Below are 27,181 nucleotides of genomic sequence, written 5' to 3'. Positions count from 1 at the left end.
ATATAATTGGATAATTGATTAATATTGATCAATATTTTGAACAACTTTCATTCAATTTTCAAGTACCAGTATCGGTGAGAGTATCGGCATCTGTTCAAAGTGGTATCGGCTCAGCACTATTGAAGCATTCCACCGAATAACGCTGTATGGCATATTTCAGTGAATGCCACAACAACGGATAAAACCTGTTGTATGTTACTAGACTACAGCAGAAACAACATAAAAACTTATGCAAACACAGTAGCAAACTTTGGGCAACATCCGAACTTATTACTGGCCAGCTTGTAGCCTGTAGAAGCAGGGCCGCGGGATGATTTCACTGGTAACTCAGCACATTCCCAAAAGTGCCATGCAGCGTTATTCAGTGGAATGCTTCAATTTTTATGTTAACTAACGACTTGGAATGAATTTTAGACATTTTGGAGCATCGATGCTATGCCAAAGTACAAATGCCAGGGCTCGAAATGGACCGAAACTTCGTGAAAATCTACAATCTTCCCGTTTCTTCTCGTCAGAAATGACAACGGATCTATCCGGTTCATTAATGTTGTTATAAATTTCACTGCATTTTCTTTTTCAGCTTGAACTGCATTGTTAATTAAATTTTTTACATTCGTTAATTACTATTATTATCATTTGTCTTACCTTCCGTGGCGGAGTGCTTAGTACAGCGCGCTGTGATGCCAGGGGTCCCTGATTTGAATTCCAGCCTTAATATGGGTGTTCTTTCTGAACGTCCTTCCATCAATTTCGTCATTTCATCGTCTTCATCGTTGGGATTTGCCAAAAGTGACAAAAAGCGACGCTAAATAAATCAACATATCTTGTGGATTTGATTATTCTGACAGAGATATCCTCCTGCACAAGATCTTTACACAAATTCTGCTTCTCTTTTTATGGTCATTATTTTTCGTGGACCGGGGGGGGGGGGGGGCATCACTTAATTTTAGACGCAAGTGTTATGTTATGTTGTCTCAGTTTGTATGCAAAGTTAATTTTTTTCGCCTTTCCAATCCCAGTATGATAATTATTTCACATCCATAATTTTTCAATTTTTGGTATATTTAGTGAGGTGTGTTGCCAGCTTAGAAAAAAATGTAATAATGGGGCAGGGTTACATAAACCTAAGGTCTAAACGCTTTTAGGCGCAAGAAAAAAGCGCCGAATTTGTTAATTTACAAAATTGATTAGAAATATTTTATGTGGAGAATGGATGGCAAGGTTTACGCAGTGCCCCAGAGCTTCACAAATGTAGGTCTTGAGATCGAAGAGCTCGTAAAATGAAAGATGTATTGAAATATTGACGTTATCAAGCCAATATAAATTCATCTAGTTTAATTGAAAGGCGGTAATTTGATTGAGAATATGTATCAACGATTCCAACTACGAGGGACACATTTGTTACAAGAAATTCCCTCAGTGAATATTTCTGAAACCTAGTTGGTAACACTGGTGCAAGGAGCGAGACGTGAAACGTTTGGTCGAACAGCTGTTTTGTTCCTTTCTGCGGATCGAGCATTAATGGTTATTTTGTTATTATTAATAACAATTGTATAAGTATAAGATTAGCTAAAATGTGCTGCTAGAAATAGGGGCTTATATCGCTGGGGATCTTTTTTGTCTGTGCTATTAGATTTATCATTCAATTAATTTTTATTTTGGCATTTAGTGTTGGTCTTAAACGTCACCTACAGTTTTAATTGAGTAGAAATTCAGTGTGAAGTACGAATGCATCCGTACTTGACAGGAAGAAATCGCGGCAATCTGAAGAGCAGATACGGTCTTCATACTTCACGAGTAACGTAGGTCACGTGAGTGGAGGTGTGTTGGCATTTCGGTCACGCGGTCATAAAAGACAGCACGGCAGCTTTTTGACGTTTGATTTTGCAATAGTGTGCCGCGCGGTGCAAGTCGTGAAGTGGAACACTTCCTTCGAAGTTCTGCTGTAGGAAATTAGGTTGAACAACAGTTGAAAACCAGTTAGCAGAAATTTATTTTGGTCCGAACGTGACCATGTCTCTTCTACTTGTTTTAGGGTTTGCTGGTGTTGCGGTATTGATACTTGTTACACAGTGGAAGTCGATCAGCAGAAGCAAGATGTTCAAATTAATTCGTTATCATATTTATTACACTACAATGGGTGGAGTTGCTTTAGCAGATGATATGATATACAGAAGACACAACAAAACTGGTAAGCGAATTCTGTATGTATAACTAACTTAGTATTAAGATATGATTAACATAGGTACAGAGTATAATGGAGGGGTTTGTCTTTGAACTTTATTTCCTGAGGAAAATAGGGCAATATAATTCCTTTGCTTCATTTTTCCTATTCATAATGTTTATCCAGCATTTGAATCCTCTTTTAAATAATTCTGGCAGTGATTTGTCTACCTCCAACAACCCCCTAACTTTTTTCACATAGGCCCAATTTATCATTTTGTGTCTAAATATACCCTTACACCCCTCCCTCTTAAATTTGAACTTACACCCTCCCAGGTGGAAAATTATGGATAAACCACTGGCAATGTCAACATTGTATTGCTATGCTAATCATCTCCTACAACAACATTTACTAGTAGGAGCAGTAATTTTGAAATGACAATCCAACAAGAAAGCCTCCTCTTTGCTATAAAACTGATACTACATATATAGAAAAGTGGCATAAAACAACTTAAGTATTAAGAAAGATATTTGGTACTTTAGTATTATCCAGACTGCCTCCAAATCGTATTCTACCAAATACAATTCTCAATTAATGGAACCTAACCTAACCGAATGACTCATGTTTGGGAGGGGAATATAATTTAACGTAGACAAATGAGGTAGTCCATATAATACTAAAGTACCAGATATTTATATAATTATTTTAAGTTGCTCTTATAAGTTGTGGTAAAATTACAATCTACTTTTTTGATTGACCTGGATCCATCTTCACAGATAAATACACAACATGGCAAAAATAAAAGTTAACTGATTTAAACCAGGTTAAAAGTATAAAAACTCAATGTCATAACTGGACTAATATTTATTGGAGTAAATGTGTTCGTACTGATATTGTGGTGAATGCCCCTTATACTTACAAAGTTACGAAGGCAAAGCATAGAGCATATTCCAGAACATGGTTTGTCTGACACGGATTTGCATGGAATTGCATTTTTGAAGCATAAGGTTTTGGCAAAACATGAACTGTGCAAGTAAAACTCAGTTCATGATAGGTTTATTTGTACTATTTTGGATGGAAGGAATCAGGCATGTATGTTTTAATTACTTTAGCATATTTTTGTGGATTTTTCCGTGTGGTTATTCTGCATTATTATATGTATTAACATGCTGTACATTTTTAGCTAGTGCTTGTAATATATTTTAATTGTGAGTGAGTATTGCAAAGAGAATATAATAGAAGCAGCGCTTGTGTTTGGGCAGTATGCAGGTAAATTTAATTTTTCTAATCGATTTTCATTCAGTACATGTGTCCACTGTGATAAGTTATTATGAAGTGTTTGTTGTTATGATGCTTATGAACTCTGAAAATCAGTGATGCAGTCGAATACACATACAACCATTCACACCTGCCATACAACGCGTGTTTTGAATTGCACAAACCCATCTGTACATAATCTAATACATCTCTAACAACTATGGGTGTCGGTATAATTTTTTGTAGGGGTCTGCAGGCTGTGATATAATATTGAATAACATGAATATAATAGAATTGAATAATTATTATAACCTTGGAAGAGACTTGAGCCACTAAACGAAGGACAGTGACACACATTTAATACACTGAAGTGCATAGTTGTTAACACACCTTGTTCAAGAAAAACTGGGGTCGTTGACCCATTGTCATCACCTTATCGTGGGGGTACGGAGCGTCGATGGTACTGAAACACTTTGTAGGGATGGAGGATATTTTATGCTTTGTAATGTCTTGCATATTTTTTCTTTTTTTTCTTTTAAATTTTGAAAACTTGTAGCCTTGATATAGATCCACCAAGCTTTCTGAAACCTCGGAAAATATGCAAACTACAGGCTTCCCCTAACTTTAACTAGTGCCACTACTCCTGCTCCAGGGTTTCAGATGGGTTGGTGGATCTATACTTGGTACTTGGATTAAGTGGTAGAATATGAAAACATGAAGTTCTGATCTGGTTCATACATTTTTCATTCAATTTTTCTGATACATTCTTTACTTTCATTATTCTGGTGGAACACTATTCCACTCAACTTCATTTTTTTGGTTATCAACCATAATAATAATTTGTAATATATATATATATATATATATATATATATATTACATAACTTTCCTGTCACTTTTTTTTGGCTTTTTATTGCAAGATTTACATTGTAGGGATAGAATATTTATGTAACGGAAATTTGTAGGGAGGGATGGAAAACTTACATTACTGCGGCAATGAACTTTCAGATTTGAAAATGCCAGAGAGAGTCAATTAATGACATACAGATCCAGAACCATAATAGTTCAGACATAAATTAATGTTTGTAACCAAGGCAGAAAATCATCACATTTAGAATCCACACAGAACAAATGCCCAGACCATAATGTGTGATTTCTCAAGAAGAGAATCAGTCTCAGGAATAGGATATTCAAAATAACTTATTTGATTACAAATGACTGAATTTTTGTTTATGAAAGTAACAGCGATCCCATGCTTATAGAGTAAAGAAAACAATGCAGTGAAAGGGAGAGTTGAGGGTACCATGTTACTTTCTTAAACTTGCATTAGTAAATCATTACTGAAATTATGGATTTGTTGTTTTAAGTCTACTTTATGCACAGATAGGCTAATCGGGACTGGATCTACAGTTCAAAGTGGGGTCCGAACCACTGTGCATTGTAGCTCCATCGGGTATCGAACCGAGACCCCTTGATTACAAGGGGACAATGCTACAACTGCATCATTGAGGACGCCCGTTACTGAAATTGCATTAGCAGTTGTAACGGTACTTCTTTACCACCTTACTTGCCTTAGTTTCATATGATTCAGAACTATAGGATTTATTTACCAGTATAAAATGTGCTTTGTTATGTTGTCTTAAACTTGTGCCTGTAAAGATACACTGGGAGAACATGCACTACAGAGAATAGGTGTGATACTTGTGTAAAGAGTTGAATGTCCTTATTGTGTGATGAAGGAGCGGTGATGCTTTACTTTTGGAATAAAGGTAATGCAACTGCAATGCATTTGTTACTTTTTGAGTGACTTGTCCAACTCTATAAAAGGGGACCCTGATCAGAGTCACAGACACGTTGTCGCACCAATGCCAAAATCACAAATGTTCAATATTTTACTTTTATCTAATTCAGTTTCTGACTACATTTTGTTGATAATTCCTATGCTAACTCATATGACCCAATAGTCACAAATAGGTACATTTTACCGATAACAGTATGTATTCAAATGTAAAAATCTGTTGTTTTTGCCCCCAGAACATTGAATAATAAAATACCTATATCAAAGTAAGATTTAGATCACTGTGGTTTTTGCATTGGTGCGACCATCTTACCCCATAGAGCAACAAATCTAGAACTACGATTTATCAACACACCCAAACAGCATCTCAAATTTCCCCAAGCATTTTTCACAAATAGCAATTCTTGGTAATTTTGGGACTATACTTAACCTTTACCCCCCATTGGAAAATTCTGGATAAATTCCTGATCCAGAATTCCTTGGTTACAAACACTGGCGTACGAATTTTTTTTCGGGAGGGGCTGGAATTGTAAACGTGTGTAGAACATACTTCCTTAAATGGTGGGGGACAAGATATTTCATATTTTTAGAACTTTCCATTCTCAAGAATGTCACTCGGGGCCATTTAAGTGGGGGTTTGTATTTACCACTTTGGTTTTTCCCCGAGTTCTTCACTGCTTCTATTTGAAAATGTTGATTTTTCTCAAAATTTCGGAGGGGGCTGTAGCCCCATTAGCCCTCCATCTGCGTACGCCAGTGGTTACAAAGAAAAAAAAATCGCAATTTCCCGGCCGAGTCGAGATATCTCGAAGTTACAAGCCTTTTTGCATTTCTGGAATATAAACCAAAAATTTCAGAGAAGTTTCAGATACGTACTGTGCAGAAAAAATCGAACATTTACAACTTTTAAACATAACTATTTGGAATTTCCCGACTGATCGGGATGTGGAATTTTTGTTTCCGATTCTGGTACAGACTTTTCTAGCTGCACAATACTAGAGAACATGATGAATTAATTTATTCTGGAGCGGATGGGACAGTGATGTATATTTTCTTCTTCATCTTTTTGAATAAAAGTGTAAGGAAACGAATCGTCGTTGGGTGTTTGATATTTTGGAAAGGAGTCAACCATAGGTATCTATAGAAGCCGATTATGTTGCCATGGGAACAATTCACTTTCAGTCCGGATTCAAATCACTGTTGCCAACTGTAGGATAACTTGAAGCTCCATTGGGCCATTGATCGAGCGCTCTAAGGCTGAGGCAGAGGCTACGATGACCAATCGACGAATATTCTTTGACATTTGGCAGATTGTATAGAATGTAATTATATTTATGTTGATATAGATTTTTTTAAGGGTCACGCAATAAACACAACAATCGCAATACTGTCATATCAGATCTAAGGCTACCAGGATTTAGTCTTCGTAATTCTTGTCCCGACTTTTTCCTGACTGCAGGTGGAACGTAAAATGTATTTTTTTTCTCATTCAGATATGTTGGTTTCTTTAATTTATTCTCTCACATGATAATCTGCGTACGACATATGAGAATTAAAGAACCAACAATAAATATGAACCTTGTTGATTGTTCACGTAACAATTCATGAAGCGGAAGTATCAAAGAGAAAAGAAGGATTAAGTTTACAACTGGGAAGTTCTTGCAATATTGCTTCCTTCTGTGGTTGTGTTTCTTCTACTCCAACCACAGATCGTCCTTATATTACAATTGGTTTGGGTTTACAAAAAAAACAACTCATTTCACATTCCGAAAATAGATGTTACCCTTATTAGATCGTTAAAAAAAATAGTTAATGCATTTAGTAACGATTCTCTGCAATTTTACAATGAAAAACATCAACGGTCGAAAATGCACTCTCGTCGAGCTGCAGACGTGGAAAAATAATATGAGTTAACGAGAAAGAGACAACAATATGAGACGAAAAAAAAAGGAGTTAAAAGTTACACGGAAACGAGAAGATTGGAAGATTTCTTAAAATATACTTTGTAAAGTGCCAACCATTGTGATATTCTTTATTTTTTTTATAAGTTTGTTTTAAGTCCACATTATATCCAGATGGATTGAGTTTATAGTGGTTTTTCTTTAGGCTTTGGTTTTAATTCCACTTATGCACACGAGGCTCGTCGGGATTTGACCTACAGTTATTGTGGAATTCAAACCACTGTGCATCCGCTGGCGATCGAACTCTGTAACCGTTGAGTACAAGGCAACGATGTTACCAATACGTCGCGGGGGAGTGTTTTTAAATGAAATATTTGGCTCTATTTTGGGTAGTTTGTAATCAATGAGCCTGGATTCGATTCCTAGCAGTGGAACATTCGGTGGATCCGATCCTACGTTAAAAGCACACCTTTGCCATTCCTGTCCTTCGAAGCATTTTACCTCATTACTCAAAAACCCCTCTCCCACTTGCATAGATTCACTTCGTTTGCTAGACTCTGGTGGAGTGGTTAGCGTACATCGAAGGTCCTAGGTTCGAATTCTGTGTAAGGTACGTGTATTTGTATCCCATCAGGTAGTTCATTGTCCATCCTCGTCGTCGTGATTAACCTATAAATAAATAGTTGTCATCAATTTTCATTTGTTGTTGCTCAGTAAGATTCCATTCATTTGTTTTTTTTTCTTTGTGAATGGTTATAATGTTGGAAAGGGGGGGGGGCGACCCCCTGGAAAATGAATGTCAACATAAAAGTACAGTGATTTATTTTAATTGTTACAAGGGCATTTCAGGAACATGACAATCTCAACATGGAGGAGTGTTTCTTGAAGGGGGGGGGGGGCCACCCCCAGAAAATAATCCTGCGGACATCCATGATCATGTGCAAAATTATTTTTAGCGTGTTGCAACCTGCTTATGACAAATACATATCATTTCGTAGAGGACAGGTAATGTGTCCTTTTATTTATTTTTTATGTGGATTTTCACTGGTATCGGTACATTAAATGTTGAAATACCTCGTAAGGAGCTAAAAGTCAGTCACCTGTGTGCTTTACTTCGCCCAGCCAGCTTTCTCTTTCCTTCCGACAGACTTTCGCGTCCTCAATCCTCCTCTGAAGTAGGCTATAGCCGGAAGAACTTTTTCTTCGACAAACTTCACAACGCAGAGAGAGAAAAAGAAGAAAGAAATGAAAAAAAAGAAAAAGAGGCCAAAGTTCGATGCTTACATCCGCCCATCAGGAGTAGACTTATGGTAGAATTGACCCTGACTGGGACCTATTGATAACTTTGAAAGGAGACCCATTGTTTCCATGGTTCCTTTCCTTTCCGAGCTCTCTCACCAGAAAATATCAGATTACCAGATAACCCCACCTACCCTTCAAGCGTCTGCTTTTTATCGCAATGGGCCAGGTTGCGACATAACACTTATTTCCACAACAATTTATTTTAAACTGGAAGGTGATTCGCCGGTTCGAAATATGAGTGATGTGCGTCTACACGTAAACAACAGACCGACCTCCGTAGCGGAATGGTTAGCACAGAGCTCTACGATGCCAGGGGTCCCGAGTTTGAAAATCGGCCTGGCCATGGGTGAGTGTTCTTTCATCAATTTCACCATATCGTTGATCCTCATCTTCGCGATTAACCAAAATTGTCATAAAAGCGAAGTAAAATCAATCAATCAAACGTAAACAACGATAGTCTACATCAGGGGCGGCCAACACACGGCGCGAGAGCCACAAAGTGACGCGCTGACACTTTGTAAGTGGTGCATGCAAAAGTCACCTCATGCGTAAATTTGATAGTACATTAAACAAATGGAGTATGCTGATACATGTTTTTTTCCCCCACACTTGATGATAAAAGAAAATGTGATTCTTTTAGGAACAAACATTGTCGGAAAACAAGCTCGTAGCCAGAATTTATTCATTTATTACTTTATCTACATGGTGAAGCCCAAATTAGTACAACCATCAAAGATAGGATACAAGCAGGAAATAAGGCATACTTTGCTAATCAAAGTATGCTTAGAAGTAAATTAATCAGTAGAGCTGCAAAAACCCAGATATATAAAACTCTAATATCTAAGACCTGTCATTATATATGGAGCAGAGATGTGGGCGGTACCAGAAATAGAAAAAATAATTTGAGAAGAATTTAAAGAAAGGTGTTAAGGAAAATATATGGACCAGTATTGGAGAATGGTCGATGGAGAATACGATATAGTGAGGTTTATAAAATCGAGAAGATTGCAATGGCTAGGTCATGTACAAAGAATGGGAATAATGGCAATGCCTAAAAGAATAATGAATGCAAAAAATATATTCATCGAGGAAAAGAGGAAGACCAAGATTAAGATGGCTGGAAGATTTGAGAATTATGAAGATTAGAGGATGGAACGAAAAGATGAGAGATAGAAGAAGGTGGAAGCTGATTGTGGAGGAGGCCAAGGCTCACCCAGGGCTGTAGCGCCGAGTGGTAGGTAAGGTAGGTACTTTATCAGCGACCGACATCTAAAGGCGAAAAATTTGGGTGGGGTAGAAGCCCTGAAAATGAATTTCTCAGTATATTACAACGATAGTCTACATACGAGATGCCATATCCTGCTGAGAAAGCAAAATTAATACCACTAGATATTTGTAGGAAGCCCCCGAGCCCTCCCCTTGGCTATGTCCCTTTTGGGAAATATCACTATCCTTCCACAACAGCCTTCGAAATTGATTGATTGATTGATTTGTTGTTTTAAGTCCACTTTATGCACAGTAAGGCTAATCGGGACTGGACCTACAGTTTAAAGTGAGATCCGAACCACTTGTACCTCGAACCCGGGACCTCTTGATTACAAGGCGACGACGCTACCACTCCGCCATCGGGAGGCCCTCGAAACTGATTTTTACTTTTTAGTGTATATTACATTGTGTGCATATACTGTGTAAAGAATAATCCATGAAGGGCGGGGCTTGTGTTATTTTTGCCAATGCCAAACTGTTTGGGATTTCAGAACCTGCAGGAGCGACAAGTGTATTTTCGGGGAAAGGGAGTCCGGACCCCACCGCTAGTTACTTCTATGGTTTCCGTGATCTCGTGTAATCTACAGGTTCTTTTCTGTCAGAATTGCTTTACCAACTTGTTACAGCTTTCGTTCACCAAATTATCATCATGTTGCATCATAACCTTCATATGAGAACCAAACGATACAACATTGCGGAAGTCTTCGATTGAAAATGTCCCTGCATAATATGATGATACATATTTAATTTCACGATGATAGGTGAAGCGGAACGACCCCAAGCTACAACGAAGAACTTGGGTAATATTTTCAGTACATTATCGGAATTAAATCAACATTTATTTCATTTGAAAGCATTGGAAGACTTGTAACTTTGGGAACCTTGTTCCTGCTGGAATCAAGGGCACTTCAGGAGGTGCAGTCCAACAACCGCTCCTCCCTTCAAAAGTTTCTATAAGTATTTTGAATTTTTCTGAATTTGCGTCGCTTTCCTACCACTTTTGGCAAATCGCGACGATGAGGATGAATGATGACACGCAAAGGTAATCTCAATGCCTAGCCTGGGATTCGATCTCTGAACTTTTAGTAGCGAGTCAACCGCTCGACTCATTTTATCACCGAGGCCGCTGAACTAAAATAGTTGTATGCGCTTTTTTGTATGGAGTTTATTTATATTCAGCCTATTTAGTCCACTTCATGCACAAATAGGCTAGTCGGGACTGGACCTATAGTTTCAAGTGGGATCAGAAGCAGTGTGTGCCTCCACCGGATATCTAACAGCGTGATATTTGAAAAATTCCAAGTGGGAGGATTCAAAATTTATTTATAAATATTGGATTCACCCAGGCGACATCGGTCTACCTTAATCAGAGGCGTGCCCAGGGGGGGGGGTCAAAGACAGGAAAAGATGCACTGATTGGGCAGAAGTGATGTGGCGCAGATTTACATTTGGCCCTTGTTCTCCATAAGCACGGGGAGAGAAAAAGGGGGAGGGGGGGTTCAAATCTGACCATTCTAAGACGGACAAGTAAAATAATATTTCCGCTGTGGCACGCGCTGTGGTTCCGGCGGAAAAAGATATGGGACGAGGTCGTCTATATTGCAAAGAATGTATAACGTCCCTCCAAGTGTTGGAAATTTAACACCAGAGATTATTCTGTGTGATCAGAGGTACCGAATAATGACAACTATATAATTAGTACTCTACTATAGTTAGTAATATCGGAATCAATCAGTATCGCAAAACACGTATTCGTCGGTTGAATGAAATTATTATGAAGGCATAAACTGTAGTATCATTATCAAATGAATGTATCGATTCAGATTTTCCCCACCAAAAAGTCAGATTTTTTAAAATTGAAGTGCTATTGTGTTAACGGTTCTCTATATGCCGCAATAATTGTTCTCCATATACTACACAGTAACAGAAAGACATGAACTTTTTTTTTTGCAATCTTCATCATGATTGTTTGTATTTGTAGGTAGAACAAGTGATTTTTTTTCCTCCACGTTGTAGCGTAACGAGAAACTTCTCTACAACAAAAGGGTAAGATTCGTTCAACTCAGCGTTATTGTCTACCCACGTAGACTTTGCGGAATGAGGTCGGTGGTGACTGTTTACCAAGTTAAAATCCGTGAGCGCGAAATTAGAAAGTGAGTGAGAAGTAGTTCTTCCAAATAAATGAAAGAACATATGCAAACTTTCCTCAGAAGCTAGATAACTAACGCTCAATCCTCCTACCCTTTCAAGATAAAATGAAAAGGGGAAAAGACCTAGAAAGGTGTGCAAATAATCATTCTGTACTTGCCTTTTCCGTGGAACTCCGCACCCCCCCCCCTCCTTTTTCATATACCTAGTTTCGCTACTGTTAAGGTGAGGTGTGGCAATTTCGCACCAGGCATGCATTTATTTCAATATCGTCGGAATGGGCACTGCTACTAAAGAAAATCCACGCATAATTTGAGAGTATGAATTTCTGCCCATGTTGCAAGTGGAAGCTGTTTTTAAAGTTGATTATTAAGCTAGATACAGTGTTTGAAAAATATGATGAATAAGTATTTACAGAATCCCATGTATTCCTTATGAAGAGACAACTTCAAATTCATGTTACGGCCAAACAAATGGGAGTTTCGACTCTTTCTAGCGCAAATATTATCTTCAATGGATCCTCTACCCGATCATGTTTTTTTCCCCGCCATCGGAATTTTGATATTCTCAAGATAACGAATAAAATAATTCGCTCATAAGCGTAATGCATTTCTCCTTGCCTCTTACGGCCATTTTGGCAGTTTTGCTAAACCTGATGCGCATAAAAGAGCTAAATTTCACCTTAAATTGAGCTAAAGTTGACTTTCAAGGAGCTAGATTTAGGAAGGCTGGATAAAGTGCCTCCCATGTTAATTTTGGTTGACAAGGGGATGGGGGTGCTGCTATTAGCGGTAATTTTAAAGTGATGACAGTCTATTCTTAATTTTCGCCGTCTAGATCTGACGGCATCGCCCATCTCAATAATCCACCGATGGTCGTATGAAATCGAAAATAAGGGATTACCGGATAACAATAATGCCTTCACCTCAGCCACGGCCCTATATAAAAGTAGCTGGGCAGGTAAGGGGGGGGGGGGCAACGCAGCCAATATAAGAATATCACGTCACGTCTAAAATGTACACTCATGGCAAAAGTTGGTTCATGTGTGCCAGGGCTAGTGATGGCATCATAGTGGGGCAGGGGGGGGGGGGCAACGCAGCCAATAGGCTATAATAATATCACGTCACGTCTAAAATGTACACTCATGGCAAAAGTTGGTTCATGTGTGCCAGGGCTAGTGATGGCATCATAGTGGGGCAAGGGGCGGGTGCCACAGTTCAGTCAAACGAGTGCACGAAAGAGCCAGATCTGGCTCCAAAGTAGCTAAGTTGGCAACAGTGCTCCCCAGCTGCCTCAGAGAGAAGGACCTCGGGGAAATTGTCACTCTTCCCCTTAAGTGTGTGGATGTTAGGACAGGATTTACAAATAATCTTTGTACACAAAGCTGAATTCAATTTTTTAACAATTGTACGTTATCCAGAATTGCATTTGAAAGACAATTTTACAATATGGTTTTGGTGAAGTTTCTCTGCATGAGCAGATTAAGGGAGCAGGTGAAGGGGGGGAGGGGTCGATCGGTCCCCTAATTGAAGAATTATCGGATCTGGCTGAGTTGTAAAAATGGGAGGGCAATGTTGGTTTGTTTATGCGATGACTGGAGGGCTTTTTTTTTATCATAGTCGCAACTATTGAATATAATGGTTCTTAATGATTTCTCAGGAAGAGACGACCCCTAAAGTTCTACATGTCTAAAATATAGGGATTTGTCCCCCCCCCCTCCTTTACGGAGCCGATGGTGTAAAACTAACAATAACTCTTTACAGTGTGTCTAAATACAACACCGGCAAACTTTCGCGGCGTATATAGGGCATCAAGACGAATCACTTACAAAACGGCATTTTCTGTAGGCGTAGATTCACGGTTGCGACATGAACTTTTCTATCGGAAAACGACGAAGTTTTTCGTACGCTAACGACAGATTGTGTTACCGCAAGCAATGCAAGGGGACCCACCCTCAGGAGTAGTGATTATATTTACACAAGCATACAAAACCCCTTATTAATACAAATGAAACGATACAGGATATGCAACACATGTGTTGGTAGCGATGCGTCATGATTTAATTTCGCAGACTGACGTCTGGACTCGCGGCGCGGCCACTATGATCCTCTGCGAGGCTTGTGTTGTGTTCTGTCCATGTGTCTTTGTGATTGTCCTTTCATCAATTTCATCGTATCTCTATTAATCCTCATCTTTGCGATCAGCCAAAAGTTACAGAAAAGCAAAGTAAAATAACAAGCCGATCAACCGTGATGGAGACTTCAATATATTTCCGCCGGCATGATAGCGTTCGTGTAGCGTCAACCCATTTAGCATGTTTCCCGACAGAAAAACATAGTACAGTGGCAACCACGAATCTGCGCGGCATGGCTACATACATTCAGGATAAAAATAACAGTTTTTTCGACGACTTGTAGCTTCAAGGAAAGTTGTTCGTTCTAAGGCCCTCTGCATCAGTGGTTCTCAACCTTCATCAGCCCGCGGCCCAGTAAATTCGTTCTTTTAAAAGTCGATGCCCCGATTCCAACAACTTTACTCGTAAATAGTTTTCTACTTTTTTTTAAAAATAAAATGTTCACGTTAATTAATATGTACCCTTGAAATGTAATATTAATAAATAAATCATGGCATAATCATAGAGAGCATTAGTTCTGTTATGTCTGAGCTTGTTGACAAATATAAAATCTGGTTTAAATTAGTTGACAACGACTGGATCTTTTAGTTTCCTCTGGCCAATATCATTAAATTAATTTGATAACAGGATTTTCATTGGCATATTCCATATTGGACACCGAAAAAGTCTAATTAGAATATTTCTACTTCAATATACTTCCCAATGAAAATTGCTCCGCAAACTAAATTGACGATTGTGCATCAACCTCCAAATTTGGAAGCGGGAACCAACGCGACCCACGGTTAGATCGTTTAATCGCTCACCGCCACTGGCGAGAAAGAATTCCCTGGTATAGCAGTCGAAACCTGAACGAAAGGTCATCTTTGTAGGTGGTTGCCAGCTCGGGCTGCAAGTCCAAAACTTCAGGAGAACCTTTCGCGGCCCGGTGTAATTGAAGCTAGGGCCCGGCCACTGCCCAGCGGTCGAGAAACACTGCTCTGCATGATGTGAAAGTTTGTCGGTGTTGCTGGGCGGCACCCTGTAGATGAACATCGAAATGACAAATACAGAAATCATCTCCTTCCCACTCCCCCCACACTAGAGGCCATTAATCCGTCGCTGCTAATGGGACATACTTCCGCGTCTCGGACTCCGAGGATGTGTTTACAAACGTTTGCTTTGTGAGGCCTATGTAAAACTCGAGTCGACATTCATAGTATAGTAGTTAAGGCTGCGCAGGTTTTTATTCTTTCTTTCTGTCGTACATTCGTTCTTATCGTAGAAAACGAAGGAAAATCACGGAAATTAAAAATGTAAATGAATACTCGCGCAATGATAGGCTTCGTTATATATATTTTTTTATGCCAGCCAGATTTCTTGGAATAGGAAGTGAACCTCGAATATGTGCTGCCAAAAGGAATTCGCGCCGACAGCGGATTTGAAGTGAGATTACTTACGAGCATTTAGCAATAATCAACCGCTGTAAGAAAATACCAGAGCACGATATTTTTGCTCAGTGTGCATTCTCTGACAGTTACATAAGATAAATTGGGTCCACCTTTGGCGCGCACACCAGACAAACAATTTTATCACGTATTTCGTTGAGCGCTGTCCATTTTAACTTAACCCACTCGCTGGTTCAGTCATCAATGACTATAACGACGCCCCCTTCTGTCAGCCCCCCCCTCCCTCCACTAAGGGCAGCCTGAAAGAAAAAGTACCGAAGGCTGTGGACAGCACTTTTTTTCTTTTAGAGGAACTCAGATTAAATGTACCCCTAAATACCATACAAAACTATTAACATAGTATTTATCTGATATTAGCCATAGGCCGAATTTCGCCCATAAATAAAGAATTTCTAATTTCTAATACTTTCTAATTATTCGTTTGGAGGAAGGGCATAGACTGGGTGCGTGTCTGCTTCCTCCTGCCCTCTGGCATCTCCTACTCCTCTAGATACAGTACATATGTTATTTTTAAAAGTAAAATAAATGCCAGTACTTCTTCCTTCAATATTTGCTGGCCACATTTCAGTTGTTCATATACAGACCCGTAGGCAGAATTTTGTTTCGGGGGGAGGGGGCGGCTCTTCCCTTATTAGCAGTCGCCATCTAAAGGTGTGTGTGTGTGGGAGGGGTAGAAGCCTTGAAGATGAATTTGAATTTCTCAGTATAATAGTATAATACAACTTATTACACAATATGTTAAATCCTGCTAAGGAAGTAAAATTTATTACCACTATTGAAATAAGATATTTGTAGGATTTCAGGGAGGGTGGGCTTTAGCCCCCCGAGTCCTCCACCCTGGCTACGTGCCTGGTGGTATAGATAACTAGGGAACTGTTAGAGGTGGAAAGATGCAACTAAAAGCACCTACCACTTTTCTGCTTGTATGTGGGTAAGTCTTGATACGGTTTGATAAGAACTTGAACAGAGATGTAGTATGAAGCATTTAATTATATATCACATGGAATAACTCCAAGCCGCGATGGTCTAGTTTGTAGTGCATCTGACTGCCATGCAGAAGACCCAGGTTTGATTTGATTCCCGGGGTGGGTGATCTAGGAATTTTTCTGACCTTATCTCTGCAGCAGCTTTTGGGCTCACCCAGCCTCAATGAAAACCGTACCTGGGGAGTAAAGGTGGCCAGAGCATGGTGCTGATCACATCATCTCCAAAACTGCCCTGAAGGCCGAGGAATGTGTAGAGCCCTATCCTCCACCCCCTATATATGCCTCACAGCATGGTGAAAAGTACACGGACACCTTAGAACAACCCAGTTGGTCAAGCTTGCAATGTGCAAACAAAATTCCCTAGATTTCCAACTAAAATTACTTCGAATCATTTTATTGGGCATCAATGTTTTTTGTGCTCTTATTATTAATTACCCAGTCTGCATAAGAAATGAAACTTGAAAACCAAGTGTGCTTACAATAGGCTTAGGAGCTCTTTCCCCTTTTTCCCAGTGGTATTAATATCCAGCATTATTACGTGAGGATATGATTTCTTCTTTTTCTCTGGATGATACTGTTTCTATAATCTTTTCTATCAATCCCCCACTTAGTATTCATATAGGCAGCATCTGTGGCAGATGATATGAAGCCAGAGTTCATAGATTCATATCCTGGGCAAGGCATGACCATTGTTTGATTTGGTTATTTTACATCGCTTTTCTGCTGCCTTTAGATAATTGAGAAGGTGAGGATGAGTGATGATGATGAAGGAACACTCACGAAGAACTCCCATGCCTAGGCTGGGATTCAAACCCAGGACCTCTGACATTGTAGCATGTTGCATTAACCACTCTCCAGGGAGATCGGCACATGGTCATTTTATTGTGACCTAAAAGTCAACCTCACTTTCACCTAACTGCAATGTTGCAGGCCAACGAGGCTCTAGCATTTGAACCTACATCCAGTATAATCCTCCGTAGGGCTGTGTTTGTCCTGTGTGCTGAGTGCCCTTTTACAGCCTTAGCTTTTAATAGATAAGGGCATTTTATTCCTCAGAGACAGTATAGTTTTAGATCATGTTAAGCAATGAATGAATGCGTTAGTTTTAAAAATGGAATAATGAATTTTTTAAGAGATGTTTTTTCTTGTTGCAAGTCTGTCCCGAGTTTGGTTTTAGTTAAGGGACATGTCCCCATATTGTTTGACGGGAAAACATAGCCTATGTGCTGAAGTCCCCACAATATCAAAATCAATCAATTATTTCATTGTGTTTTTTCAACTATTTCAATACACCATTTGTCTCCATTCGCCTAGAGAGGTGGTAAATCAACAAATAATAACTAAAATACAAATACAACTATCGATGCATAATTCTCATTGAAAATTTCCCTAGATATTTTAGCTGTATTTTAAATTGAGCATACATAGAATAGCAAAAATTCACATGAAATGTTTTTCAATCTGCCAACGGTGTATCAGTCATGGGCAAAGTGGGCTATCATTCCTGCGAGACAGCTAAAGTCAACAATAAATCCTCGATTAGCCTAAGAGTAAATATTGATCACACCCTTCCTGGACACTGGGTTCAACCCTCCTGTAATAAAATCCAGGATATGCTACTGCTAATTCTTTCCTTTTTTCTCCTAAAAGGATTACTGGAAATCTGTGAGTACAAAGTTGGTTGTTTTTATAGTCTTTGCCTATTGTTTTGTAATTATTGTAATTGATATTATTTTTCAGAGCTGCCATTGAGAAGTGGACAAACTGCAGTAGTTACTGGTGGAGCAAGAGGCATTGGCTTAGAAGTTGTGAAGAAGTTATTACAATGCGACATGCATGTTGTGATAGGTGTGTATTAATTCTGTATTAAATTATATGTACAGGGTGTTTAAAAAAGAATGAACCAATTTTAAAATGTTATATTTAGTGATGAAAACAAATTACAAAAATGGAACAAAGTGCAAAATACTCACAAAATTATAAAGTTTTAGCAATGTTATTACAAGTGCTCCATAAGCTGCACGGACAACATCAAGTCGATAGCTAAATTCGTCCCACACTTTTTGCAAGGTAACTTCTTCTACTGTAGTCACTGCTGCTGATATCGTGTGTTTGAGTTCGTCTAGGTCACAAGCTAATGGTGGAACAAAAACACGTTACTTCACGTATCCCCACAAGAAGAAGTCTGGGGTCATGTCTGGAGATCTTGGAGGCCAGGAGTGTAGGGCATTGTCTCGGGGTCCTGTGCACCCTATCCAGTGTTGAGGCAGTGTCTCATTGAGGAATTGTCGTACGTTGTTGTGCCAGTGTGGTGGGGCTCCATCCTGTTGAAATAAGAAATCATCAGAGTCCTCATGAAGTTGTGGAAAAAGCCAGGTCTGCAGCATTTCTAGATAGCTCACTCCTGTCACTGTTTTTTTTTATTAAAAAAAAGGACATAAATCTTGGTGTGAGAAATCGCACAAAAAAAGTTTCCTTTTGGTGAATCTCGCTCATGCTTTACGATTGCGTGAGGATTCTGGAGCCCCCATATCATCACGTTATGACTGTTAACTTTACCACTTACATGAAATGTAGCTCCATCACTAAAAATCAGCTGAGGTAAAAATCTGTCTTCCATGTCCACTAAGAGAGCATTGCTAAGCTCTACACGTTTATTTTTATCACCAACGTGAAGAGACTAGTTGTAATCGGTATGGTTTATAGACCATACGTTACCTTAACACATCAAACAGTCGTATGAGGAATTGCAAGTTCTCAGCTGGCACGGCGAGTAGACTTTCGTGGGCTTCGCTCAAACACTTGCTGAATTCTTTGCACACTTTCATCACAAGTGCGAGGTCGACCTGGACTCTTACCCTTGCACAAACATCCTGTTTCTTCAAACTGGCGACACCAACGACAAATGTTCTTCAGCAAATGCAGATCAATTCCAAAATGCTGACGAAGAGCACGCTGGACTGTAATCATTGACTCAGTCTTGCTAAACTGCAGAACGCAAAAAGCCTTTTGTTGAGCGGTCGCCATCTTGCAACAGATTGAGCTTATGGACGGGTACAACATGCGGAGTGGCATCTAGCGGCGATTCCCTAAAATTGTAGGCCACGCCAATTCGAGCAATACAACTATCATTCACGGGATGCCCATTGTTCCATAATTATAACATTTTACAATCAGGACATTCTTCTCTCTTTTTTTTTTTTTATTATGTGTAACTATTTGAAATCATGTTATATTTAAGATAGTTGGTTTTATTTTAAACTTTAAACTTTGCAATTGTTAGTTCTTAATTATAACATTGCAATTTATAAAATTTTGTTTAGTATGTATCATAATTTTAGATAGTGTGACGTGGAAAATAACTTATCTGAAATGACATATTTTAACATTCGGGAAGAGATAGGACAAAAAATAAGCAAAAATTTCTTGCATAGAATTAATATAATTTGAAAATTTTGCTTGGAGATTCTGGAGAAGTATTTAAATTCTAACTTTAAATACTTCTCCAGAATCTCCAAGCAAAATTTTCAAATGCTTTGTCCGAACACAATTCTAACAAGAATTAAACATGTTTTACAACAAGATGACTCCTCTAAAGACAATTCTAACTTGTCTTTAGAGGAGTCATCTTGTCGTAAAACATGTTTAATTCTTGTTAGAATTGTGTTCGGAGAAAACAAATATCTCTCTCTTTTAAAAAAAATATTTAAAAAAAAATTGTAAAAGTAAAATTAATAACACATACTTTATTTTCTTGGCTTCAGCATGTCGAAGTGTTGAAGCTGGTCAAAATGCAATTAAAGATCTGAAGGAATCTGGGATTAACAGTGGAAGTGTAGAATGTATGGAGTTAGACGTCGGAACTATTGCTTCAGTTAAGAATTTTGCAAAGAAATTCTTGGAGAGCCATCAGTCTCTGCATGTTCTTGTCAACAATGGTAAGTTCAATGGTGATTTTTATTTTTTATTTTATTTAAGAAATTTGTTTGATATACAGTGGAACTTTCTAAAATGAGGAGGCAAAAAAGAATTATTAAAAGTGAGGAAAATAAGAAAAGCAAAACTAGCATTCACAATATTAGTAATTGAAAATTACAACTCCAGTGAGAGACATTCCTGATATATGTTGCCTCCTTTGCACATCAAAACAATGGTAAAGCATAGTTGAAAGTTGTACGCAATTGTTTGAAACTGGGTTAAGTCTGTTCTGATATACGTATCTTATTTCCTAAGCAATTCTTGAAATAATTGCTGTACTTTCTACCTTCTTTCTTCGATGTTTCTATTTTCATTATACATGATATACATTTTTACTCTGTTTCAGCGGGAATTATGTTTGTTCCCCGCAAGTTAACCGAAGATGGTTTTGAATCTCATTTTGCTGTAAATTACCTTGGCCATTTTCTTCTAACACACCTTCTCCTGAATACACTGAAAGCATCTGGAAGGAAGGACTGCTACTCACGTGTTGTCAATGTTTCTTCATGTGCTCATACCACCGGAACAATAAAATTTCAGGATCACACCATGAAGTAAGTATGCATCACAATGAAATTGATGTTTTTAATGAATGGTACTTTGAGGTACACCTTAAACACATATGTCTAATGTTAAAAATCAATATATTCATCCATTATCAAGTCTGAAACAAAGTGCTGAGTTTTTATGCACTAAGTTCTTTCACCTATACTCTGAGATAAAAGCCCTTGAAGGACCAATGCCTGTCCAGTAACTTTTCATTGGATGACTCATGGTCATTATATTGAGCTCAATTGCTGCTGTTTTCCGGCTTTCAAGACTGTCACTTGTACATTTTATTCAATTATATTAAGAAGTTGAAGATACTTAGTACAGTTCATATGTGTAACATATCTCACAACATTGTGGTCTGAGGCATCAGGCTTTGGGCTTGGGATGCATGCTGGTTTAGGTCACAACTTTTCTCGTGAAATTTCGGCCAGTGTATGGGACTGCTAGCCATGTAAAATATTGTACGTAAACATGACAGAATATAAAGAATCACCACTTGAATCTGTTTATTACATTGTGATAAACATTTGAATATCTCAATAGGTCATCATCAGCTTGATATTTGAAACCTATTCTTGTCTCATTTTTATTAAGAATAATATATGAAATGTATCACTAATGGTGATATACCTTTAGATTTAATATGTTAATATAAATATTGCAATAAATGTTATTTTGCTCCCTCCCTCTCCACAAATAAACACATATCACTATGCTAGCATACTCTTTACCACTTAAGGCAGTATTGTATTAGCATTGGGAATAAGGAACAGTATTTTCTTTTGTTAGTATATTACTACTATATTAATCTGTTTGTTTATTATATTTTTTGTTTGTCCAGGGATTTGTACATTCCAAGTGCATCCTATGCACAGTCTAAACTTGCACAGGTTATGTTTACGAAGAAGCTTAATTCCATGTTGAAGGACGAAGGGGCGTATGTGCAAATTCATGCAATCCATCCAGGTTTGGTGAATACAGAATTGTTTAATGGAACATACGTCAAGAATATGGCTCCATGGATGCCAATGTTGTTTTTCAAGGTAATTTAACCATAATGTATTACTTATTGAAAAGTTGTGTGGTTTAACCAAGGATTGAATCTGAAACCTTGGAATTCAATGCCAACTTTCTTCTGTTGAGCTATCAAGTCAACCTCTGACCTTCACCCAATTTTCATAACTTGGATATTTAATCAAATCCTATGTTCATTGTAGGTATACTGCAACTTCTATTGTCATTGGACATTATATGAAGTGTGAACACTAGAACCATCTTCCTGCATTTGAGAGAAACTAATTCAAATTGAAAACTAAATTACAAAATATGGAGGAAAGATTGTTAAATTTACTGAAGGTGCACATTGATCTGCTCTACCTGAACAGTTCAGGAAAAAAGGGATAGTTGGATTAGAGTTCTGGAGCTGTTATTTGTGATTTCATGCCATCACTTAGAAAACACTCTCATATTTCTTTCTGAAAGCAATCATTGCTGTATGTTGAAATTCACATTATTATATTATTCTAGGTGTAGATCAGGTTAGTTTACATGCAAATCATGTGTAGGGGTTTATAATATACTAAACTTTTCTAAAAACTTCAGTAATTTAACATAGGGTATAGCGCTGCCCCCAACATCCAGTTCATTTAAGTGCACTTTATGTTTACATAAGTTAATTAAGGCTAGACCTACAGTTCAAAGTGGAATCTAAACCACTGGGAATAAGCAACAATATTTAGTCACTACACTTTTGAGGAGGCCTGCAAACAACATCTAGAACAATATTATGTGAATACTAACATACAGTAGAAATCGCCTTGAAAAAGAAACGGTATTTTTGAAATGCTGCCATGAAATCACCAAGAGCTCCAGAATTTTTGAAAACATTCCTTTTCTTTCACTTATTCATTGAAATAATTCATGGAAGAGGTCATCCAAGGTATATCTTAGAAGAGTTTGAGTTTTGAGAAGAAATGGGATAATTGGGACTGGATCTACAGTTTAAATTGGATCTCAATCACTATATCCTCCCTTGTAAATCAAACCTTTGACTTCTTTATTACAATAGAGAAATTAGCTACATGGTTAAGAACAAAATTAGTGTAACCAATTAGTAATATTTTTCATTTAATTTGTATTCTGGAATGATACTCCTTGTTCACTTTGCTTGAGGACAATTTGTCTTGATTCTTGCAATAGGTGCACGTAGCTCACTTTTTATCAGTAATAGTGAAGTTTAACTCGTGTTAGTGAGCTGAGATAATGAAAAAATGTTTCAAAGATCCCACCTCTTCTGTGTCAAGTTGATTTCACCTTACTTCATCTCCAAAAACATCCAATTACCAGAATCATTGTTACTAACACACAAAAGATTCATCGTAAAATAACCAGTGCAGAAGCATTACGAACCACAAGAAAATTTCTAATATGCACAAGGCACAAAACTAAAGATGAGAAATAAGCACACGGACACCCAAGGCACAATTTATAAAGATAACAGTGAGTCTTTTTATGTATTTGTGACAATAATTCTCTATGAAGCGAGATGAAGTCAACTTCACACACCAAAGTTGTGATCTTCAAAATGTGTTTTCCCCTTCATCTCAAGTGAAAATTATTTTATGAATAAAGATAATGAGATGTGTTCCACAAATGTTGTTCTATAACACACAGATACATGTGTATGTGTGAATGGGTGAAACAAGATTTTCGTGTATTATAAAGGCATCCATAAAAAAAGGTACAAAACTAAATATTAGATGAAGTCAGTAAATGCATCACGGTTAATAAGAAGACACTATATGGGAATAAAACCTGATAACATTTAATATTTCTTGACATTATTTTCCCTTCTCGGAAGTTTTTCAATAAAGTTGCAAGGCCAGACACATTCTCTTCGTTCTATGATTTTGTTATCTGCAATATTCAAGCAATCATGAATTATACCAAGCCATGACAACACCCCATTGCAGTTGCTACAGTCTCTTTTGTTACATGTCTTTGTCAGCTTGAGATGATTTTTTAACCAAATTGTGTACCGTGTTATGTAGTAAAAAAAAAAAAATCCCAGCAAATGGGAAACATCCTTTGTGAATAACCTTTAGAGGAAGTCCTTCGTTTGTTCACAACAGCATTTTTAATTCAATTGTTGTTTCCTTGAGCATGGTTGCCATTTTCAATAACTAGCTGCAAATATCGAGCATCTGCTACCTAAACTAACTTCAAGCTGGATTGTGATGCTATCTACCGACACGTTCTTTATTCCATAACTATGACCTGTTTTTACAGACTTTCTTGAAAGTTTGCTGACCTCCGTGGCAAAGTGGTTATCGCAGCGTGCTACCAGGAGTCCCGGGTTCAAATCCACACCTGGGCAAGGATGTTCTGTTGTGAGTGTCCCTTCAATTTCATTATATCACAAATCATCCTCATCATCTCAGTTATCCAAAAACGACGTAAAATAACCAAATCAATCAATTTCCTTCACATTTTAAAAACATTGATACTTGCTAGACTCATGTCAAGATTGTCATAGTTGTCACTGGTGTGGCAGAGGGGGTATAGCATGGCAACATCTACATTCATACAATGATTAGTGAAAGTATATATTCATTTCTGCACTTGAAAGGTCATTACTAATGATTTCTTTCTTTCTTTTTTGTTTGTTTTGTTTTTGTAGAGTCCAGAGGAAGGTTCACGGAGTATATTACATGCAGCAGTTTCAGAGAAAGTTGAAGGCAAGGGAGGAACTTACATTGATAACTGCAGAGAAGTATCCTCTAGCCGAAAGGCAGAAGATAAAGCAGCGCAGGATAAGTTGTGGGATATGACACATGAAATGTTGAAAATAAAAGATTTTGGGAATGTGGAATGTTAGTGAAAACTCTTTACCAACATATTTCTTTCACATTACAAGTGTATGTGCATAAGTGAGTGAATGGAAGGGACAAGGTAAGAGGATATTCTCGTCGGTTGTGCAAATCACAAGGTTACTTAAATAAACTGCAGTTGCATTCCAATATATGCATGTTTGTATTGTAATAAGTGATTAAATGAAAATTCCAATATCTAAATGTTCTGACAGTATTAGTGTCTCATGAAAATTGGATGGATGAATGTCGTAACTGTGATCCACTGTAAGACTGATTGGTTATGAACAGAATTCTCTATTATATTTTGTATAACATGTTATGTATGACTTTTGTCTTTTCAAATGGAAATATATATTTTTGCTGGATGGCTTTAGTAAGTTGTCAAATCTCTCAGAAATAAAAAAAAAAAATGGTGACAGTATTACCTTTTTTCTTCTTCCTCTATCACATATCTTTGAGATAATTTAAATCTTGGACTGTTCCACAGAACTTCCAATACTATAATTTTCTGAGTAGATATGTAAAATGGCATTCAACAAGTCAGTGCCTATGCCATGGTTCTTGTAGTATTAAAGAAATTCACTGCACAAACATAGAACGGATGTATTAAATTGAACAGCTTTAAGCACAAAACAATTTTTACAATGATGAGCTTTGTGTTCCTAGTTTATTTCAAATACTAACAGTTTTTTTTATCAATTTTTCATAAAGTTCCTTGGCTCAGCGAGTTTAAGTGGTCAACTTTTGATCTTTTTACAAACACTTACAGTTCTTCACTAAGAGTCGTCAACATTTTGAAGATCCCACGTTTCCTTTTTCAAAGTCCACTAGATGTTACATTAGTCACTTTTCACAAAGCTTTGGATTTAGGACGTAAGTATTGTAGGGGTACATTAACAAAAGATTAAACAAAAATACGTTAAAAGTATTAAATTTCGTCTACTTACGTAAGTGAGTATAGATTCGTTGCAAACTACGTTTTGGAAGCTTTACTGCTTCCTTCTTCAGGTGGTCGTATTTTAGGCTCGGAACATCAAGCCACGTCGGAGAAGTGTCATACGAGGATACTATTGTCGTTTTCACGTTCAGAAGACACAACGGCACTTATGGAGAAACTGCACAGTGTTGCCAATACAGCGCTAACTCATGTTGCCGGGAAATGATGAGCTTCCTTCACAATGAAGGTGTTGCATATTTTGTATATATAATGATAATTATATGAAATTATTAATATTAATATTATACTGTGAACGTTACAGTTCATTAGCATGTCATTTTCCCATTAGTTAATTTAATACACAGGCACATTTAATATTCATTCGCCTTTCTCTGTAATTATTTCATAGAATAACATTGAGATATGGTAATGTGTTACATATATACTATATATAAATTCATTATTGTTACCTTAATCGGCATTGACGAGTCTTGGGAGGATTGGCCACTGCTGTCAGAACTTGTGCCACTGCTGGAAGAATTGCTGCTTAACCTAATGATTAATGGTTCGATGTCATCCTGTAGTTGCAAGTAGTTCAAGTTGCAACCCAAACAAACAAATGAGTTATGGCCCACTTGAACTGATAAAGACGACAATGACTGAAGCAAGGCGTCATATTTCTACCTTGAAGCCCCATATTTTGTCATGTGTTGGAAAGCCTTTCAAGGGTTAATATGGTGTCTATGAATTTATGTGTACGTTGGAAACTGAAACGTGATCTTCATTTCATTATTAATGTCGACAGTAATGTAAACAAAAACGTGTATTTGCAACAGCACTAATGTTGCTCACACCAGCAGCATTGGAAATAATTGTCAATTATTAAATTTAAGTAATTGCAGTTCTATTATAACAAACTGCATGAAGTTAATATTTTTACTGAATGGAAATAAAATAACTTGAGAACTTGGTGGTGATTAGCTGGAATGCTGCAGTGAGTCAGCTCAAGATGGCCAGACAACGTCTCCTTACTTCGCTCGCGGTTTGGGTTAAAAAGAAACTCCAAATGCATGGAAGTAATATTTCTGGGAACATTTGAGTGGTTATAAAAAATAATTTCATTATTTTCTCCACAACTTTGTCGCTGGAAGTTTTTACTTGGAATTACAGAACAAAAAATTGCCAGCGACGACATTTTCTACTGCACGAAAATAAAAAATCTCCACATACTTTATTTGAATATTTTTTAACGCGAATATGCTTTAAAGTATTGATAAATTCTGAACACCACCATCACCTATGACAATTAAAAAACAGTGTCAATTTTTTTCATAATGAATGCTTCAATTTTACGGCATGTTTCAACGTTAGGAATGAAAACTAAAAATTTTGTTTTCACAGAAAATTTGAGTTTTTAATTTATCTAAGAATATGTAAGCAA

At 37.6% G+C, this 27,181-nt stretch overlaps 1 protein-coding gene across 2 annotated transcripts; it reads left to right on the top strand.

Moving 5' to 3' along the window:
- The first annotated feature begins 1,447 nt into the window (after positions 1-1,447).
- LOC145990956 (polyprenol dehydrogenase-like) lies at positions 1,448-25,224 on the top strand. 2 transcript variants are annotated; one of them, XM_083126546.1, is made up of 7 exons: positions 1,448-1,524; positions 2,036-2,191; positions 18,142-18,249; positions 20,166-20,339; positions 20,726-20,933; positions 21,773-21,974; positions 24,611-25,224. In XM_083126546.1, exons 2-7 carry the CDS (start codon positions 2,098-2,100, stop codon positions 24,806-24,808), a joined length of 984 nt encoding a protein of 327 aa, XP_082982672.1. In that variant the 5' UTR covers positions 1,448-1,524; positions 2,036-2,097; the 3' UTR covers positions 24,809-25,224. The 2 variants fall into 2 exon arrangements, with proteins under 2 accessions (XP_082982672.1, XP_082982663.1); XM_083126537.1 differs by lacking the exon at positions 1,448-1,524 and having other exon boundaries at positions 1,675-2,191.
- The last annotated feature ends 1,957 nt before the right edge of the window (positions 25,225-27,181 follow it).

The sequence above is a fragment of the Lepisma saccharinum genome, chromosome 1 (assembly GCF_977018435.1).
Source record: "Lepisma saccharinum chromosome 1, izLepSacc3.1, whole genome shotgun sequence".
Taxonomy (NCBI): domain Eukaryota; kingdom Metazoa; phylum Arthropoda; class Insecta; order Zygentoma; family Lepismatidae; genus Lepisma; species Lepisma saccharinum.
The sequence above is the reverse complement of the archived record's forward strand: the minus strand, read 5'-3'. Positions and strand labels throughout refer to the sequence as shown.